General features: G+C 39.0%; 1 protein-coding gene across 8 annotated transcripts in view; it reads left to right on the forward strand.

Annotated features, from left to right (window-relative positions):
• The first annotated feature begins 855 nt into the window (after positions 1 to 855).
• ANKS1B (ankyrin repeat and sterile alpha motif domain containing 1B) overlaps positions 856 to 20648 on the forward strand; it is a 427837-nt gene continuing 408044 nt past the window's right edge. For all 8 annotated transcript variants that reach the window (XM_069852975.1, XM_069852979.1, XM_069852978.1 and 5 more), the window contains exon 1: positions 856 to 1018. In XM_069852975.1, coding sequence (XP_069709076.1) covers positions 885 to 1018 — 134 coding nt within the window. In that variant the 5' untranslated portion in view covers positions 856 to 884. The remainder of the gene's footprint in view (positions 1019 to 20648) is intronic.

The following is a 20648-nucleotide window of genomic DNA, read 5'->3' on the forward strand; positions in this document are numbered from 1 at the left end:
AGCCCCCTCACCAGCTTTGTTGCTCTTCTCTGGACTCGCTCCAGAGCCTCAACATCCTTCTTGTGGTGAGGGGCCCAGAACTGAACACAGGATTCGAGGAGCGGTCTCACCAGTGCCGAGTACAGAGGGAGAATAACCTTGATATGCAGCTGAACATTAAAAAGCCCCGATCCAGGCGTGTGAGCAGCCCTCCCGCCCGGGCTGGTTCTCAGATTCGCTCCCGGCCTCGGCGGGGCCCGCATTTTCCTTTTCGCCTCCACCTTTTCGCTCCACGAAGACCGCCGTGTCCCTGCACGGGGTCACATCCCCTGCCGGGGGTTTTCCCTCACCCTACAGAATCGGGGATACGGGCACACGCCGCCGATTCCCACCTCCCCCGGTCCCTCGGCTCTCCCCGAGCCCTCCCTGGGCTGGAAGGGCCGGAGGAGGGAGGCGCGGGGAGGAAGGGGGGAGCCCGGCGCGAGCAGCCACTGAGGCAGCGCCGCCCGCGTCTCCTCAGCAACGGGCTCGGCGAGTCAGGGACGCGCCTCCTCCCTCTCCCTCCTCCTCCTTCTCCTCCTCCTCCTCCTCCCGCCCCGCCCGGCCCGGCCCCGCCCCGCCCCGCCCGGCCGGCCCGCGGGCTGCCCGCACCCCTGCCCGAGCTGCGGGGCCGGGGGGAGCCGGCGGGGGGGCGGCTGCTGCTCTTCCTTCGCCTCGTCCTTCCCGCCGCGCTCCCTCCCGCACTCCGCCCAGAAGCGCTCCGGTGGAACTAGGGGGAGGACGCGGGTCTCCTCCTCCCCTCCCGCCGCTGCTCCCGCCGCGCTGGAAGGGACTGCGGGAATCCGCTCCGAGGCGGGGGCCGGGGAGGGAGCCGTGGCGGAGGGGGGGGCGCTGGGTTCCCGACCATGGGGAAGGACCAGGAGCTGCTGGAAGCCGCTCGCACTGGGAATGTGGCTCTGGTGGAGAAACTCCTCTCTGGGAGGAAAGGAGGGATCCTGGGCAGTGGATCTGGAGCTATTCCCTTATCCAGCTTTCTGAGGTAGGGACGTCGCTCCCCGTCAGATGCTGGGGAGATTAACCTCTTCTTCCCTGCCGTCACCATCACCGCCCGCCTCATCTTCATTTCCATTCCTGCATCCTTCATAGTAACAATAAATCGTTCGCTCTCCAGCCAAGTCCAAGCGTGCCCGTGCTTAAAGTCACAGGCGGTCATTTTGTTCGCACCAGCGACACCGAATTTCTCGCCTTCGATGCGTCTGTGAGGTACTTGTTCATTCCGGTACTTGCCGTGGTGCAGAACTTGGATTTTTATCGCTGGGCTGGGACGCACGGTGTCCTAATTACCCTTCGATATTTCCGCCTTCCAGTCGCTCCTTTCAAATCGCAGATGCAGCGTTGCATGTTGGAATTGGGCGTGCAAAGCCCCGTGCCCTCAGCCCTAGCTGCCACCCTCACTTGCACAAGAAATTTTGGCGTGCGGTAGGGATGAGCTTACAAAACAAAGAAAGGGAATCTTTTTCTGTGAGGGATCATGGGGGCAGAGGACGCGTAAAACTTAACGGAGCGGGTTGGGTAAGAGCAGTGTTGCTGCCAAAGGTACCTGGATTCGGTGCTGGGAAACTGGGTTGCGTGCAAGGACTGAACTTTGGTCATTAGGCAGAGCTCAGGCAACCCCCAGCAAGGGGTTGGTGCTACCTTTCATCGTGCTCTTAAGAGTGTTGTCACAGGCATTTGACAGCAAAGAAGAGGAGGTCTGCAGCACCCAGCCCAGTGCTGCTATTCAATAGTACACTGGAAATATAGAATCATAGAATCACCAGGTTGGAAGAGACCCACCGGATCATCGAGTCCAACCATTCCTATCAAACACTAAACCATGCCCCTCAGCACCTCGTCCACCTGTGCCTTAAACACCTCCAAGGGAAGGTGACAAAACCAACTGAAGCACTGTTGACCTAAAACCTGAATAATTTGGTTTTAGTTTATTTTTTTTTTTCTGGAAAGAAGGAAAAGGCCTAGAGAAATGGAAATTGCTTAAAGGAATATATATTTGTGATTTGATTGCTAGTACCTCCTTGTCAATATATTATTCCAGCATTCCCTGTCAGAGGAAATTTACTGTAACTGTCCAAATTATACCTGTTTAAATTCTACTATGAAGTCTCACTATTTTAAAACTGGTTTTAGTGCTCCAAACAACAATTCGAATATTCATAGTTTACCAAAGTTCTGTGGTGCCTCAGTTCAATTAGTTATTGCACCATTGTTTAAATACCAGCCCACTGACCAAAATCAAAACACACCCTGTGATTGCTTTTTGTACTGCACTTGAATAGGCTGCTTAGTAAGGAGTGTGCCAGATAATCGGGTGGATTTAAGATGTGGGTCTTAAAATGTGATACCCATTTTTTGTAAGTGCAGAATTAAGTTCATTTCAGTAAAATGACTTGCCATTTGTAATCCAGTTCTGCTGCATGATTTGTTTAGTGACTTTCTTCAGGGCCAGTGCCTGTGCTATATTCTCGCAGTGTTACTTTCATGTTGTATATTGTAAGCTTTGTCTATCCAGAGGGAGTGTATTTGCTTGTGTTGTTCTTTTTTATTAAAGAACAGTGTTTTACTTTGTGTATACAGAACACATTAACCTGTGTTCTGTATACACAGAGGGGTCACGGCAGTTATTTTTTGTTACTCAGAATATAAGTATTTTAGATTGTAAACTCAAATGTAGTCTTTTTTTTTCTTTCTGAAAGTGCACTTAGCTTAAAGAGAAGTAAAACAAAGTAAAACATGTACAGTTTTATTTATGATATTTCTTACTAATGCTATAAAGAATTTCTGTGGCTTCTGTAAATGTAACTTCAAAAATTAAAAGTAACAATTTAGCATACAGGTGCTAAAATACTTCGAATTTTAAAGTAGTTATTTGAATATATTTTAAAAAATCAGTGATGGATTGATGCATAAGCATTCACAGCCTAACGCACTATTGAACATAATGCTTTTTAGAGAGAATTGTAATAATTTAATTGATTTCAGAAGGAATGCTCAAAGTAGAGCCTGCTGTGCATTACAGAAAGTGTTTTCATGAAAGAATTGTATGTGCTAGGTATCATAACATACCTTTGGAGGTGTTCCACGATCTAACTGATGCCAGTAATTATGGATTAAGTTCAGAATGAGATGCGAGATTAATGTTGGATCAATCTTGGTACAGAACACATGGAAACAAAAGAAGGTGCTGAGAGGAGTCATATTAAAATCAGGCTCCTGTTTAGGAAATCCACACTTACTGAAAATAGCAAAGTTGAAGTGCCATAATTGTATGGTATAAAAGTTTGAATTTGATGTTGGAAGTATTTTTTTAATAGAATACCAACTGAAGCAGTTTAATAGTAGAGCTATACTAGTATTTTTTGTCTGTAGTTTATTAGACTAAAAACTGCTTTAGAAAGTCATAATAAAGGGAAAGCAGTAAAAAAATACAAGGACATAGTTTTCTTCTTTTTATGGAATCTTTAGGAGGCGTTATGTATGACAGTAACTGCTGGCATTTCATTGATCATAATTATTGTTCAGTTCCTAATATGGTGCCCCAGAACTGTACCTGTCCCATGGCAGTGAGAAAGGTCTATGTTGCTTTTTCTTTCTCCTTTTTGGAGTGCTGTTTCTAGCATTAGGTTGGAAAAGTCCAAGTCTTTCAGTGTATGAATGGACTAATACTGTGTCCAGTGTGTTGGTCTGAGGAGCAATACACTTTCCCTTTTGATTTCTTCTAAGTGCTGAAGACAACTCGGTTTATGTGGCCGGACTCTCTATGGCTTGATGCCTTTTTTTTTTTTTTTTTGTGGAAACCTGCATCGCAGTAATTCCGTATCTTGTGAATGAAATTTAATATCTGTGAATTGACAAATACACGTCGATTGTTATATGAACCAAGGAGCGAACTCGCTGAGCTCTGATCTTCTATTTACATCTTTATAACACTTTTTTTTTCCTTGCTCTTAGTGTATTTTATGGCACTTTGGGGAAAAATAGGGCAAGCTTTTGTATTGTTATTTTATAGTTGAACCTAGTCTTTGATGTTAATTGCAGTGTAAATTATCTAGTTTTTAAGGGCTGACTTCTAATTTGTAAGTCATTATATTAAATTATGACAACAGTTCAGGAAAACAGCACTCTACCAGAAGGCTATTTAAGTATACGAATGAATTCCTGTGAGGATTTAAACACATACTTAAAGCAGAGTTTGTGTGAAGTGTATGAAAATGATGCATGCTTGATTAAGAGGTAATATGCACCACAATATCTGCAATAGATACTATGTAGGACCTCATGTCCAAAATAATTTATTTAAAGCAGTGACAACAAATCAGTGATGTTTGACTGTGTGGACTGTATAACTTGTTTCAGTTCAGGAGAAGCACTAAAAGGTTCTAGGACAGTTTGTGGCCCCCTTCCTCAATCTCCATACTTTGATCTGGAGCATAAAGATTGTGAATGTATGAAGGTGAAAGCTTCAGATACGAAAGTTAGCATAAACCATTGCAACATACTCGAACAAGTATAATCCTCAGTAAACACTAGACTAAGTAATTTAGTTGCTTACACCCTGAGTATTTGTTGGCATTTTAGATGGCCATGGATTTCTGAGGTGTCTGCATGGGCTGGTGGACTTTAACAAAGAACCAAGCCTTGTGGAGATACAGCTAACTTCCACTTGGGATACAGTAGGACATCTGAAGGTGTGTTACATGTGTGTGTTTAGACTGCAGCCTCCCACCCAAAACAGTAGCGGAGGGCTGGGGTCAGTTCTTTTGCTATGAAACAAGGATGTTTTGAGACACTTAGAAAACATTCAGAGTTTAGAAGACCCAACTTTTTTTCTCTGTTTCTTCAGGGATTCCACTCCCTGACATTGTCAGATATTGATATATTAACTATGTTTCCTAATATTTTTTTAAGAATGTTTTTTAGGTCTCTAAGAGATTGCAAAGATGATTCTCTGATTTTTAAGTTATTTCATTGGCTTTTGTATTATTCCAGTATAAACACGAAAACCTGAGAGTGAAATCCCACTGTCCCTATAGCAGAATGTGCAATTCAATTCTTGTATCCCAAATCCTTAAATGATTTAGCACATAAAAAGTGGAGTGTTTTTAACAAAACCAGTATTTTTAATTTGCTTAATTTGATTATGTGCATGCACAGAGCATGTTTTTATTGACCAACCAGTTTTTCATTACTGGGTAGAGACAGACTTAATTTCTTTCAAAGCATTTTAGGAAAATAACTTTGAAGGTTTTCCTGTATCTCAGAGACCTTATATCATTTTGCCAGATGCAGCCTTTTTGGCCTACTAATATGTTACAACTTAAAGGAAAATGGATAGCTCTTGATTAATGCTAAATTTTAGTCTTTTTAAACTTTACATGTTAAAAAAGGTTTGGATTTTTAACAGGACTATGGGATAGAGTCTTGAATTAATGTGATCTGGCACAGAGGGGTAGGGGAGGGTGAGCTGGCCCCTTTTTGCTCTTTGTTGGCTACTGCCACTGCACAGCATGGGGAGGCGGAGCAGCCTGCGTGGAGCTGTTTTTTCCCCCTTTTGCGCTTGGCAGACTGTGGCAGGGAATGGCTCTGTTCTTTGCTTATCCTTACTTAGTGCAGCTCTACCATGTATAGGCCTGGCCCAAGATATTTCTCTTCTGAAGTCTAAGAAACCCAGCAAACAGATTGTCAGTCTGCGAGTTGCAATCTGTTTCCTCATCTGTTTCTCGGAGCGGTGTCTTGCTCACAGCAAAGCCGCAGTTTAGCCTTATGGCCTCGGTGCTCACTGAGAACCACACAATTCTACTTCTCTCCTTGTGCAGAGCCTTGTGATTATATTTAGCTTCCTGTGCAAAACCAGATCACACTTACATATGGCTTGTGGGACAGAAAGCATTTAAAATATTGAAATACTTTATGAAGCTTTAGTTAAAATTTTAACAAATTCATTTCACACAATAATTTAAATAAACATAAAAAATAAAGCTCTAATTCTGGTTTTCGTTATAGATAGTGTTGTTTAAAGTAAGAGAAACTTTCTTAGATTGATATTGTTAAGACATTGTATTACATGAGGCTTGCAGTAGCATGCATGGGCTCACGTAATTCTGAGGTCACTTATTTCTGTGTTAGAGTGTACTTACTTCTGAAACCCACCACAGATAATAAAATGGCAAGTATTTGTTATGTAGAAGTAAATGGGGTATCCAATTAATCGATGCTTTTTTGTAATTTTAGTTACGCTACTTTTAATTAATACACTGAGGGTTTTGTTGTGATGGCCCAAGCAGCGAACAGCATTCCCAGATTCCTCAAGTACCTTCTTTATCCTATTAGAGTAGAAAACTTAAGATTTTTGAGGACATATTTAATTTTTCTTACTTATGTCTTCCAAAATGAAATGCAAATGAATGAACACTACAACTCTTAGTTTATGCTGTTCAGTATTAGTTGATTGCTGCCTTGATTCTGCGTGTTTGCCCTTTCAAACGTTACAAGGCTCTTTTAAAACTTAAATATTTTTATTTTCTACCTTTCTTGGACTTCTTTTTATGCTTATTTCTGATAAATGCTTTCAATCAAAGTTTAGACAAAATTTTATTCTTGAAATTCCTTAGATTTCTTTGTGAGTTTGAAACATCTACAATATACAAAGGTAGCGGTATGATGCTTGAACCTTGATGTCTGGTAGAATCTCGTTGGAAGGAAAAGTTTGTGTAGTAAATTTTCCCTTGGAGCTCAGAATGATCCTGGATTCACAGCTCTGTGGTTAATCTCTGTGGATAAACTTTTCACTTCTTGCTCCAGATCTTGTTTTTTGAGTGTTGTTCAAGTGTACATTCTATTGATTTTCCGAAGTGTTAGACCAAATGTAAACAATGAACAGCAAGAACTGTAGATCTAGTGTAAAATCTACCGAGGTCATATTATCTGCCAATAGATAGGATCAAGATATGGGATGTAGCACTGGTGGGAGGTTTGATAGCGTTTATGATGGAGTCAGGAGGACTAATAAAAGGAATTTTACAAATATGTTAAGAAGAAGGTAAGGAAAGCATCCAGAAAGTTGAATTGTCTGTAACTTCAAAGAATTTTTAAAAACATTCTTCTGGAATTCTTAGCTGCTACGTCGCCAGTGTGTAACTCTGCAGAGAACCGTATATATGCATTTTGATCACTATGTTTTTTTCCCCCTTTTGTCTCACATTGACCATTTTAGTTGTTTGGTAATGAAATAGAATTAATGTTGCTTTATAATTTTTTAAAATTGATACATGGCATTGCTCACATGGAGGGGGATGCTGATTGATGAGAAGCTTGACATGAGCTGGCAATATGTGCTCATTTCCCCAAAGGCCAACCATATCCTGGGCTGCATCAAAAGAAGCATGGCCAGTAGGTCGAGGGAGGTGATTCTGCCCCTCTATTCTGCTCTTGTGAGATCCACATGGAGTATTGTGTCTGCTACTAGAATCCTCAGCATAAGAAGGATATAGAACTGTTGGAACAGGTCCAGAGAAGGATGATCAAGGATTGGAGCACCTCCCATACGGGGACAGGCAGAGAGAGTTGGAGTTTTTCAGTCTCCAGAGGAGAAGGCTCTGAGGAGAACTTATAGAGAGCTTCCAGTACCTGAAGGGGCTACAGGAAAGCTGGGGAGAGAGTTTTTACAAGGGCATGTAGTGATAGGACTAGGGGTAATGGCTAAAGATTGGAAAGTGGCAGGTTTAGACTAGACATTATGAAGAAATTATTCATGGTGTGAGCGGTGAGGCGCTGGCACAGGTTGCCTAGGGAAGCTGTGGCTGCCCCATCCCTGGAGGTGTTCAAGGCCAGGTTGGATGGGGCCTTGGGCAGCCTGGGCTGGTGGGACGTGTCCCTGCCCATGGAACTGGATGATCTTTAAGGTCCCTTCCAACCCAAACCATTTTGTGATTCTGTGGTTGCTGCTTTCAAGTGGTAGTGTTATAGCAGAACTAAGAGGGGAAATAAATGATGTAATATGAAAGGTCTGCTGTCTTGTGACTTGTCAAGGTTGGAAATATTATGATGAGCAAATACAGGTGCTTTTAAGACAAGGGTTTTCACAGTCACTGCACTAGTGATCAAGAAGAACATAACCATGTTTCTAAAAATCTACAGGTAGATTCTTTTTATTTGCCTCAGTTTCAGCTTGCATGGGTATTCATGAATGAACCGTTAAGAAAGTACTTATAGCTCTAGGCCATTTTTTTTGTTGCTGTGGCATAGGCACCGGTTGAAGCATCCTATGAGCTACTTTAATTTATGATACTGGTGTATAACCTCTAAGGGACTCTGAGGGAGGTGGTTGAGTCACCTTCCCTGGAGGTGTTTAAGGCACGGGTGGATGAGGTGCTGAGGGATATGGTTTAGTGTTTGATGGGAACGGTTGGACTCGATGATCCGGTGGGTCTCTTCCAACCTGGTTGTTCTGTGATTCTGTGATTCTGTGATATAGTGTAGAGTGCAGTTACACTCCCTTTCCTTCAGCGAGCTTTGTGTGCTTGCCTGGGGAGGTGACTTAGAGTTCTGCAGTTGGAATTCCCTTCTGCCATGGATTTTTTCTGCTGTCCACTTTCAATCAGAGTAAGCCTCCTAATGCTTTTTATTGCGTCAAGGTAAAATATTTTGGCAGCTTTTAATGTTAAATGTGTAAGGCATAATAAGCCATGTTAATTCCCGCCTACTGATATGACATTTTCCTGGACATGGATCTTTTTGAGAAATAGGGGATACATTTTCTTTGACCTTTATGGGAGGACTTTTATTCCTTTTTAATTAGGTTTTCCTGACAACAGTATTTTCAGTATGTTCATTTTGCATTTAAGAAGTGATATAACAGGTCTTTTGTACCTAATTTAACATCTATGAATTTCTAATAATGTACACGTACCTAATATAAGAAAGGTTGTGTGAAGCTTAATTCCACGAAGTTGTACTTTTATTAAAAAAATTTTGTACCGTTTCCGATTTATTGCACATGTGTTTTCTAATGAAAGAAGAAATGTTAAAAATGGCATCTTGAGCGCAGTTTGGTTCCAAATTAAAATGCCCAGTGGCAGCTATGTTTCTGTAGGCGTTGATGTCTGTGCTAGGTGTCTTAAGTTCTCACTATAGCCGATGGAGGTCTCATCACAGAATCATAGAACACACAGAGGGATTCAGCTCACTCCAAAGCAGATACTGAATGATTTTATTTCAAACTGAACAACATCCCTAATTTAAAAATTTTTGTAGGTGAAAATATTTCAGTAAAGTTCTGATTGAAGGTGTATAGATTATATATACACATACACACATATATATAAAAATGACGATTTTAATAGGTAGCTTAAAACAAAATCTGGGTAGAATTTATCTTCTTTTTTATTTTATAACTAATTTGGATGAATTCAGAAGTAGTGCTGGCCAGATGATTATCTAGTTGAGAGACAAAATCAAGTGCTAGACAGTTGAAGTTGGAGATACCTGAAAAATAAATAAAATGTGTGAAGCTGTATCCCATGATGTGGGTCACAAATGCTCCAAGTCTGCAAGACTGGAGTTACAAAAATCTTAGATGGAGTTGAAACTTGTGAGGGATAAGAGCAGTAAAATTAAATATGTTGACAGTAAAAGAAAATGTGAGCCCACTGCTCAGTGAGGCAGGAGACCTAGTGAAGAAGCATATGGAAATGGCAAGGCACTCATTGCCTTTTCTGCCTTGGTTTTTTTGGTAGTAAAGGTTGACTTCCCAGGTTCCTGAGCCTCATAGCAAAATTCATGTGGCAATGAGACATTACATACAGCAGAGGAAGATCAGAGGAACACTTAAATTCAAGGGACCAGTGTTGTTGTGAGGCCAACTTTGGGTGATCAAGTCAAGCATAGGAAGTTTCTGATGACAGGAAAAGGAAAATGTCACCTCTGTCTTTGGAAAGGACGGGAGGAAGGTTCTGGGGTCATCAGGCACATCAGTCTAACCTAAGTCCTAGGGACAGTTAGAGTACATATCCGCATGTAAGTAATTTCCAGGCACGTGAGGGGGTGATTGAGAACAGCCAGCATGGATTTACCAAGCTCAAGTGGAGAACTGTGAACGTTGTTTAACTTTTGTTTAGAGTGGTCATGGGCTGATTGGAGCCTCTTGAAATTCAGCCAAAGCCAGTGTGAAATGCTACAGCTGTAGTTGGACAATTTTTTGTGGTTTTCTTTTTCTGTCATATTTGTCATTACAAGAACATCAATATCGCATTTAGTCTTTGAGTTTGCACATTCATCACTTCTTTCTCCTTTAAGAATCATGTCATTGGCATGTGGATTTTTTCCCTAACCCTTCATAGCCCAGACAAGTGCTGAGATAGGTTGTGGTTAAGTATTCATGTTGTTACAGTATGGTAAGTGTCCAGGAAATAGATGCCTTTTAGAGACAGGCTTTGTTTCTTTCAAAGAAGAGTTTTATAAATTAGATTTGGGGATACCTTCTGAAATAGGTATTTTCCCCCTGCACATTGCCTGAATTTCAAACCTTTGTGATGTAACTTGCTAGTGTTTGTAACTGGTAGTTCTGAGAGTTAACTGTGAGTTTAGTGTCTTCCATGTTTACTTGCTGACTTTCCAGGGTAATTGTTTTCTGTTTTTAAATGAGTACTGAATTTGTGTGTCAGGTTATTTTTGCAGATTAAAATCCCCAACACGCTAATATTAGCTGTTTGACCCCAGAATCTCAAGTCATTGGTAAGGTTTCCTAAAAACGATAATTTACAGTTATTTTTAGTTTTCAGTCTTGAGTAATTATTTATCCACTTGCATATCTTCCTTGTCATCTGTATAGCTAATTTGTCAGATTATGCTTGCAGGTAGTTTGCAATCACTCTGCTTCCTGTTTTGTGCACATTTCTTGCAGAGCAGTATCTTGCATAACCAAAAGGTCTAATGATCTGCCAGGGCTGTTCTCTTATAATGTGCACAAGTAACATTTCAGCAAACCATATACTAAATGTAGAAATAAAGCACGTGGTATATACTATATGTATATATATGTTAGAAATCTGTGGTTTCCCTGTCACAATAGTTAAATCTGTATCTATTTTCACTTTCACACGGTCTGTGTATGTCTTGATTTCAGAAGGATAAAAGTTATGACATAAGCAGAAAATGAAGCCTCTGAGAGAATGGAATGGGCACATGCTCTGGGTGAGGAGATAGGGCTAAAAGACAAGTGGAGGAGGAGAGACTTCAACAGGGGCATTTGGAGTGTTTTGGCAAGAAGGCTGGATATAAAATCTGAAGAGACTGGAATGCTAGAAATGGTTGGTAAAGGAAATGGCTATAAGAATTGACGCTAGAAATCAGAACTAAGATTGGTTGACCACAGAAGTTAGCACTGGTGAGGGGTGGAAGAGACAAGGTACAAGGATCAGGGAAGAACAAAGGTTCACCAGAACGAAGAGAGAATGTATATCCACTGACATATAATTTTCGTTCAAAGCCTGACTTTCCATATTTCCTTGCTGTAACAAATATTTGTGAAATGCATTTGCAAACTGTCTAATTTTCTTTTAGTGCTAACATAGACATTAATAAAGTGCCATCAGTCATTCCATTAGTTTAAGTGGAAGAGGTTATTGTGATGGATGTAGAGATCCAAAATCATCTGGTAAAGTTTTGCCAAGATGACACCTCATGGTGCAATTTTAGGAATTTTAGTTTGCTTTTTATTAATGGTAAAAGTAAGGTTGTTGGTGCATTTTTTATTTAGCACCCTGAGTATATGCTTTAGATTTTTTTTTAATGACACAATCCTGTAGTCTTTTCTTTCACAAGGTCCTTTCCTCAGTTGCAGCCCTGTGATTGAGTAAAGGTGTTACTAACTGCAGCTCACAAATGCTAACTGAAGCACAGTTAGATTATGGTGAGACGTGTCCACTGACTTTTTCTAACAAAGAGTTCATTTTTCACAGTATCAATATAGTTTGTGTAAAAACGTAGGAATGAATCTTCTTGGTCAGAATGAAGGTCTATCTAGCCGTGTGCTATTCTCCAGTAGTGACTGAGAGTTGAGAGGCTGGTCTTAGAAAAAGCAAGCATAGAATAAGTAATACTCTCACAGCTTCCAACAATTTACAGCAGCTTTCTGAGACAGTTGTATTGTCTTTGTTTTTAATAGCCTCAGTGGATTTTTCTTCCATGCATTTGTTCAATTGGTCTTTGAAGCAATGCAAATTTTTCAGCATTCATGGCATTTCACAGCAAGGGTTTCACATCTTAATGAAGTATTATGTGAAGGAAATTCTCTATAATATGTGATCAAATGTATAAAGATCTGTTGTGATGTTCAGAAGTTTGTTTCTGGAGTATAGACATGGATGAAATCCAGTTCTGTGGTACAGCATTGAACTGCTGTTCCTGTTCTAAACTTGTTTTAGTAAATACTTGATTTAGTAAATACCAAAGTAACTTTCAATACCTCTGATTTTCAAAAAGAAAAAGAGTTCATATTCAGTCATCCCCTTTACAGGGGACTGGCCTTCAGCTGTTCCAAGATAAGCATTCAATGCACAGGGAAAAATAATATGGAATCATGTAATTATAAAGGCTAATACATATGTGTAAGTGGGATTACTTAGCAGCAGCACTTTAATCCTTGCTTTTAAGACCTCAATAATTTTAAAATGCAGTTTTCTGTATATATGTCTATACATATTTCCACAGAAAAAAAATTATTCTTTTCAACAGAAAAATATATTTCTTCTGAGGTGTAGCTGTAGACTACCGGTGTGGTGGTGAACAGAACGTAGTGAATTTGGAAGTTTATCCCACATGCTTACTTTGTCAAGTAATTATATGCATTTGAGCCCGATTCCCATCATATTGCCTGAAATAGCAAAGGTAAGGCAAGGAAAACTTTAATTGTTAAAAGTAGCTTGTGAAGATGGAAATAAAACAGCTGCCTGTAGGGGAAGGATGTTACTTTCCTCTTCTTCTGTGGGAAACAGCTATCGAGGAAAGAGCAAGGTCGTCCCCCAGTGATGAAATATTTCCTCTTGTATATCTTGCCCTAGGAAGATAGTTTGAGGCATAAGTGGAAGGTGTATCATTTCTCCACCTAAATTGGCAAATGAGAGTTAATGAATTACTACAAGAGTAAGTAGATGAGGCCAGTCCTGGTCACTGATACTTACCATGTTGGTACTGCTTAACAAAAAAAGAGAGAAACTTTAGTGTTCAGCCTCCATAATTTTGTCATTCAGTCAGGACAAGTTCATTATAAACTTGCAGGCCCAAAAATTTTGACATAGTCATAGAAGAATTTGGGTTGGAAGAGACCCTTAAAGGCAATTTAGTACAATCTGCCCCCACCCCCACCCCCCCGGCAAAGAGCAGGGACATCTTCTGCTAGATTGTGTGGGATTGATTTGGAGCTGCCTATAACAGTCTAAACATATTAATACTTGATTGTGACGTTATTGTGATACAAGTTTTGTGCACTTAGTGAATTATGGTGAAGATTATCAGAAGTGTAATCCAGGAAGAGGATTTAGATCCAGATGCAGATTTTGCAGAAAATCCTGGAGAAATGATAAGAGGTACTCAGTTTGATATTTTCAAAATCCCAAGAAACTTATCCTGGGGAGCAGGTTCAGGCTTGGGCATTAGCAAGGTTTAGAGGTGGACTATTGAGTCAGAGGGAGTGGAGTCCTGAGAAATGCAGTGAGACCCATAACTTGATAAATTAAGAGTTCCTTTGCTTGCCACTCATTATGAGCTAGATCGCGTATACCTATAATTTCAAAAAATATGTGGCAGATTTACTTGGAAGGGATAGAAGCTGTGCTTAAAAAGCATCTACCTTAATGCTTTTTTCAGTTCAAGGATTAAAGTGGCAAATCTTTCATAAGAGTTAAAGTTCCAGATGTTTGTCAAGTGATCTGTATGTGTATTTTACACCTGCTTTTACATCTAACAAACCACAGCTTAATGATTTGTCCCTAAAGAGCAGTAGTTTATTTTGAGGTATTTACTTCTCCACTCCAAGTGTGCAGAGTGCCAAAATCTTCATATTAAGTGGAAAATGTGTTTCACTAGATTTGAAAATATTGCAGTCTTTTGTTCTTTGAAAAAATCCCATATATCTTTTAGGTAAAGATAATAGTTATAAAGAAGTGCATTTTTGCTGGAAGATCTAGAAAATTATATAATTAAAAGGCTGTCAGCAACAAAACACAACAAATTTTTAGATTTCAGAAATATTTCTAAGGCATTAACTTGTGAAAAAAAGACTCAGCCATGCTGTACTGAGAACTTCTTTCTTTTTGTTCTATATTTTCCTTTGTTCAATGTGTCTCATATAATCAGAAGAAGAATCTTTGGCATGTATTGCTCACTGACTCAGACTAGACCATTATACCGATCTGTACTTCATTTAGTATTCAGGAATAAGTTTTATTTTGTTGGATTTTTTGATACTGTTTCTCACAAAATGCTGGATGTTCATCTTCTGGCTAAAGAAAACTGAGCCAATTTATGATGTGACTGTTTTAACAATGACAGATACTCAAACAATTTTTCTGTTGGTGAGGGCTGTATAATGGAAAAATATGCTTTTTTGTTTTCAGTTTTCAAAACACACTTGGAGTTGACTTTCATCATATGGTCTCTCTGCTCTTTTGATCAAACTTGAGGGTACACAAGACCTCCAAGAGCTAGGCCTTAGCAGCAGTTATGACAAGGTATTCTTTCCACTGGAATTACTTAAGTGCTCCAAAACCATTTAAGAGTTATACAGGTATAAATGTAAGAAAAGGAGTAATAGCAACAGAAATTTTGTGATGTCTTTCCAATGCATAAATAGTTTTTGCCACAAAATGAACAATTGCAACATTTACCTCTCCTCTTCTTTCTTCAATGCGTACCTGGTAGTAACAGTTTACAGACTCAGAAAATAAGTTTTGAGAAAAGCAAGTGCGGTTGCTAAGAAATGTCTGCTTTTCAAACAGTCAAGGGACCATCCTCTCTGTTGGTTGGCCTACTTCAGTAGACAACCTCCAGGGAATACATTGGCTAATTATGATAGCTGTGAGAGACAAACAGAGCTTTCTTTCCCTTTCCTCAGTAACGAAGTATCGTTTTCATAGAATATTTTCTCAGCATCATCCTTCCTTTTCCTAGCATAACTGCTTTTGTCACCTTCCTTTCTCTTACTGTGACACCCAGTTTGAAAAAGGGTAAAATGTTAAGAAATGAAGAATCTTGAAGTTTCTGGGACCAATGCTGAAGAAGAGGACTTTGCTGCAGATATTCACCCCAAGGCCAAGGAGTCCAGTATGAAAAAAAATTGAAGATCTAAGTTCATGCTTTTGGAGAATGCAGAAGGCACTAGATTTGACAATGGCATGGAGAAGTAGAACATAACCAGGGCAAAAATTATTGGGAAGCTTGAAAGAACAGACATAGTGTGGGGCAAAAGTGATAAGATCAGGGATACAGAATTGATTTGGGAAGTGGGGTATGATAAGTTCCTGGAGAGAAAGAGGTCCCCTTTCAGAACTTCCCTCAAAGACTGATGAAAACTAGGAAGTGGCAAATAGATTTATTTAAAGAGTGACAAGAAAATACACTTGAGTGGCTGGATATTGATCTTTCCCAACAGACCTGTAGTGTACATGAATGAATCCACCTACGTACTTGGGAAAATGCCAAAACCAAACCCACCTTATGTCTCTGAAAAAAGGCAGAAGGACGGAGCTGAGTCGCTTTGTGGTATTTCTGTTTAAGTGTGTCCTTGATTTAAAAAAAAGCCCTCAGGAGAGAAGGAGACAGCAGGCCTCAGGATTGCTTTTGAAAGAATGAAGTCAGTATGTCTAGACCTCTTTGGAAGGATGTATACTCCTTTGGCTAGTCTTCAATTCATAGCAGTTCATACTCAAATCTTTGACAATATGACTTCCACAGAATCATACAAGATTTCACCATTTCTGGATAAATTCCCAATAAACTCCAAAGAGGAAATAAGAGCAATTATTCCAGAAGGTCCATGTACAGTATACATCTCTTTCCAGATTTTACTTGCCAATGCGAGATGCTGTGGTATTGTCAGTAGTTTCAGCAGCCATCACGCAGCGTTGTTAGAGTCTTCTGAGATTCCTGGAGAAGTCCAGAATGCTGCTGAGATCTTTCTGGGAAGAATGAACCTTTTGGTAAAACTGATAATTCATTATATTTCTGAAAAGTATCTTCAGTTATTTTTGAGTCTTTGGGGATTTCCTTTCTTAACTCCATAGAAAGCAATCTGTATACCAGATTAATTTCAGACTACTGCACTTCTACACTTAGTGGGCATCAGCTGTGTCTCCTATAAAACATATGAAACTCTGGAAAATGCTGCTGTATTTTCACTGTAAATAAAAAGCAGATGCTTTCAAAGCAGTTGGATTGACAAACACATGGGGAATTATCAAGAAATTTTTAAATGAGTGCAGATTTTTCAGAGCAGTCCTGGCTGTGTAAGCACTGCTCACTGCATTCTTGTAATATACAATTTTAGTCACTTGGCCAAATCATCACAAGTGGATGCACAATAGTTTTGATGACAGATCTCTTTCCATTGCAACCCTGTTAGGGCTCATTATTGTACATCTCAGCATACAGAATTTGACAGTAGTGTGAATGATTAATATATGTTTTTCATTTAAAGTTGGTTCCCATCAGGGACACGGTTTAGTGGCAGATAGGAATGGTTGGACTCAATGATCCAAGGGGTCTTTTCCAACCTGGTGATTCTACGATTTAAAATGATTTAAATGATTCTATGATTTAAAATGCTCTTGGTTAACTTATAAAAATTATTTTCTAATAGTATTTTCAGTTTAGTTTTGATGACTGTTATGCAAAGTTATTTAGCTAGATTTGAAAATGCTGGAAAACCTGTAAACAAACAAAGTGGATGAAGATTAGTGATTTGTGACCCAGTTTAAAAATTGTCAGAAATGGAAATAATGGCCTGACTTTTTGAAACCTAATTTGTCTCTTAATTTGATACTGTGTTGCTGTGCTGAAGTTTGCCATATGTAACACAGTATCTGATTTTTTCCCATCCTATTGAAGTGATTGTTTGATTTTTGAACAGATTTTTTGGCTAGTAGGCATATGCTCTCAGCAGCGACTACTGTACTCAAAAGAGAAGTTTGCCATGTATCCCTTAAAACTGATTCTCAGGCATAAGCTGTGATAATTAATATTTAGCATAACAGCTGAAGACTTGCACACCTAAACATTAATTCACATTCCAAGTGAATAAAATGTATTTTGGCTAACAGCAATGTATTCTGTAACTATACACTGAACATATTAATGATACTATGTAATTGCTCCCATTTGTGCTAAGTATTACATATTTAAAATTCTGTTAGTGCTTTCATTATTAGATTCTCTTTTCCCATTGAAACACTATCAAATTGTGTTTCACTATTAAGCAATAGTGAGCTAGTCTACACGTTTCTCAGTAGGTTAGTATTTTCCAATACAGCTTAAAAACTTAAATATAAACAATTGTTCACTTTATCTTCACACTTATTTCTGTTTAGGGATGTTACTTAAATGCTAATGAGACGGGGCTTGGTATCAACATCCTCCAGAAAATAATGCAAGTATGAGAAAACGTACTGAAGAAATTTTGCATATAAATTTGAGTGATATCTTGTCTATAGAGGAAACCCTGAAAAATCTGGAAATGAGCACAGTCACAGTTAGGTAGCTGTCCATTTTTTAGTCCATTTTTTAGATCTGTGCTTCAGTGAAAGAGTCAAGTTCTGTTCCCTAGAGTCACGTGTTCCTCAAATGATACAATGACGTTGAAGATTCCTGTTCTTTCCCCTCACCCTTATTTCTTTTCAGGAAAGTGGAAGTGTCAGTCTATATGTCTGTAGGTGTGCATATATGTGTGACATAGCCGTGAAAGATGGCTAATCCTACTGAAACAGGTTGTAAAATTAAAGTGGAACAAGATTTCTTTTTTCTAACAGCCAACTTTAATGAAGCAATACCAGCTTTTCCTCTTGTACTGCACTAGTTTTTGTGGTACTTGTAGTGATCTGAGTTTCTCAGCATAGAAAATATGGAGCATAAGAAAATCCAAAACAGTAGCAACAAAAATATTGAAATAGTTTCAAAAAGATGAAGACTTAGAAGCATTATTGGTCAGGACACTTGCTTGGAAAACAGAGCAATGGTAAAGGGAGACTTTAACTTTCCCATCATAATCCAGCAGTCTTCAGTTTCACATTCTGTTATTTCCTTTTTAATAAAGTAGAACACCCCTCCTCTCACCTCACTTCAGAATAAGTCTTAGTTTAGGTTTCGCATCAAGAAGTGGAATTATAGAAAATTAAAAAAGTAGAAGTCAGTCTACTGAGTTGTAAAGGCAATATATTACAAAGTAAGAGTGTTCTATTTGTACTATGCTGAATCCTTTCTAAACTATACTTCTTGACTCCATTATTTTTGTGTAATGACTTTTTTGAATGAAGAAGTGTGTTAGAGCTGTGATGTTACCACTGTTTAAAATGGACTTGAAGTATTCTGTATGGCATGGACTTCAGAGTACAGGACTCTCAACTTCTCCAAGTATTATGACTGTATTTTTTTAGACTTGGCAAAATTTACACGATTCTCCATGAATCAGTCATAGGTTTGATTTGTTTAGGCACTGAACAAGATTTAAGACTATTCCCTTTTCGACTGGTTTCATCAGTCCATTCTTGTCCATGGTGAAGTTCTATGTTTGTACAATAATTTTCATTTGCTGAAGTTATTCCTGTTCATACGTGACTTCTAGCAGAACTGTTTGGGGAAAATATGTTCATTAAAGGATTACAATATTGAAATATGTCCTTCCTGATGATGACCCAAGGACAAGTATGCTTAGGCTAAAACAGGACAAGTCACTCATAATCCCATCCAACATTAAAAAGGAAAAGAATGAAATAGAAGGGAAGCCATGTTTTACTTAGAATATGGAAATCTGCTTGAATTTTATAGTCTTTTCTATTGAACTGAGACTTATCATATAGGAATGGCAAATATCCTAAAGAACTGCTGGAGTATTTGACTGATGATGCTTAAGTTCCTGAAGGAGTAAAAGCCTGTGGGGAAATATCTGATAGGAACATGAAGAACTTCAGATGTTTAAGGAAAGAGCTTAAGATGAGAATGCCTGATATATTTTCAGGGATAATTTAGATGACAGCTACAAGTGAAAAGAAAAACCAATGTGTCTAGGGATTACTGGCAGTAAAGAAAGAAAAGTTTTAGATTCACAATAATTTGATTGACTTTGCTGTTATTACTAGATTGTGTTGGATGGGTATTACAAGTTCAGAAATGCCTTTCTTTTTATTTTGTTGTAAACAGAAGAATTTAATACTCAAGTGCTTCCGATTTACAATGGAGCTGCTTTTAAATAATCACAAAAAATAAGAATTGAATTAATTATTTGTATACAAAAGCAAAGAGTGAGGAGAAGTAGAGTGACTGGCTAGTTTAGGTGTTTATAACAAACCTGAGGAGATTAGTTAAAACCTAAGTATGGATGACCATGTTCTTTTAGAAGAGATATAATGAGATGATATGGAAGGGAAGCTTTTTACAGCCAGTTTCCAGTTGTCTTGAGAAAAAGGTAATTCATATAATGGGTAAAAAAGTTGTCTTGCAAAGATCGAGGTCATGTACTTCTGCACTCCACTTTCTAAGCCTCTCTTCTTCTGAAAGAATTCTTAAGTCTACTCCCAGAGAGTACGTTTAGGATCTTTCAGACCCACAAGCATTTGGAAGCATGGTGAAATAATACTTAACTATATTATCTGTGTTGGGGTCAACAGAGCCAGCTAATAATCTATATATGGCTCTGTTTAGATTCACATACCTGGAGGAATGACATCCAGACTAAATATACACAGCATTGGGTCTAGCAGGATTTCTTAGCTCAGAGTCAGCAGCATGCAAATGTGGCTTCAGTTCTTCCAGATCTTTGGTAGCTTTGGAAGCATTATAACTGCATGTGGTTGACTAAGTAGCGCTATTAGATCCAAACTGGCTTTATGCTGACAGTTTGTATGTCTCTGTACTCATGCTTGTCTGCACGTAGTCAGCCCATGACCTATGGCTTAAGTTCTGGATGTTGAGAGCACGTTGGATGTGCCACTGAATGTTGTATGTTATCACATGTTATTCTCCAAATAAAATTCACTCCCTTTCATAGTAAAAGATGGAGAGTGCTCTCAGTTAGTTGCTATCTATTATATTATTTCAACGTTGTTAGTGGGGACTTTTGCCTTTAGTGCACATTATGCAGGTGTTTCTACAACGATAGTCATTGTCCTCACATGCTTTTCATCAGAGGTTTGCAAACAATGTGTGTATTTCCAAACCAACCTGGTTTGTTGACAGGGTATTATTACTCCATTTTACAAATGGATCTGTGGAGCCCTGAGACATTAAGGACATTATTGGGTAATTTTATATGCGTAATTCAAAACACCTAAGACAAGGTTTCAGATTTTTCAGAATGTTTGTCATCACATATTGTTTAAAAGTGCAAAGCACCATTTCCTCTGACTACC

The sequence above is a fragment of the Phaenicophaeus curvirostris genome, chromosome 1 (assembly GCF_032191515.1).
Source record: "Phaenicophaeus curvirostris isolate KB17595 chromosome 1, BPBGC_Pcur_1.0, whole genome shotgun sequence".
NCBI lineage: Eukaryota > Metazoa > Chordata > Aves > Cuculiformes > Cuculidae > Phaenicophaeus > Phaenicophaeus curvirostris.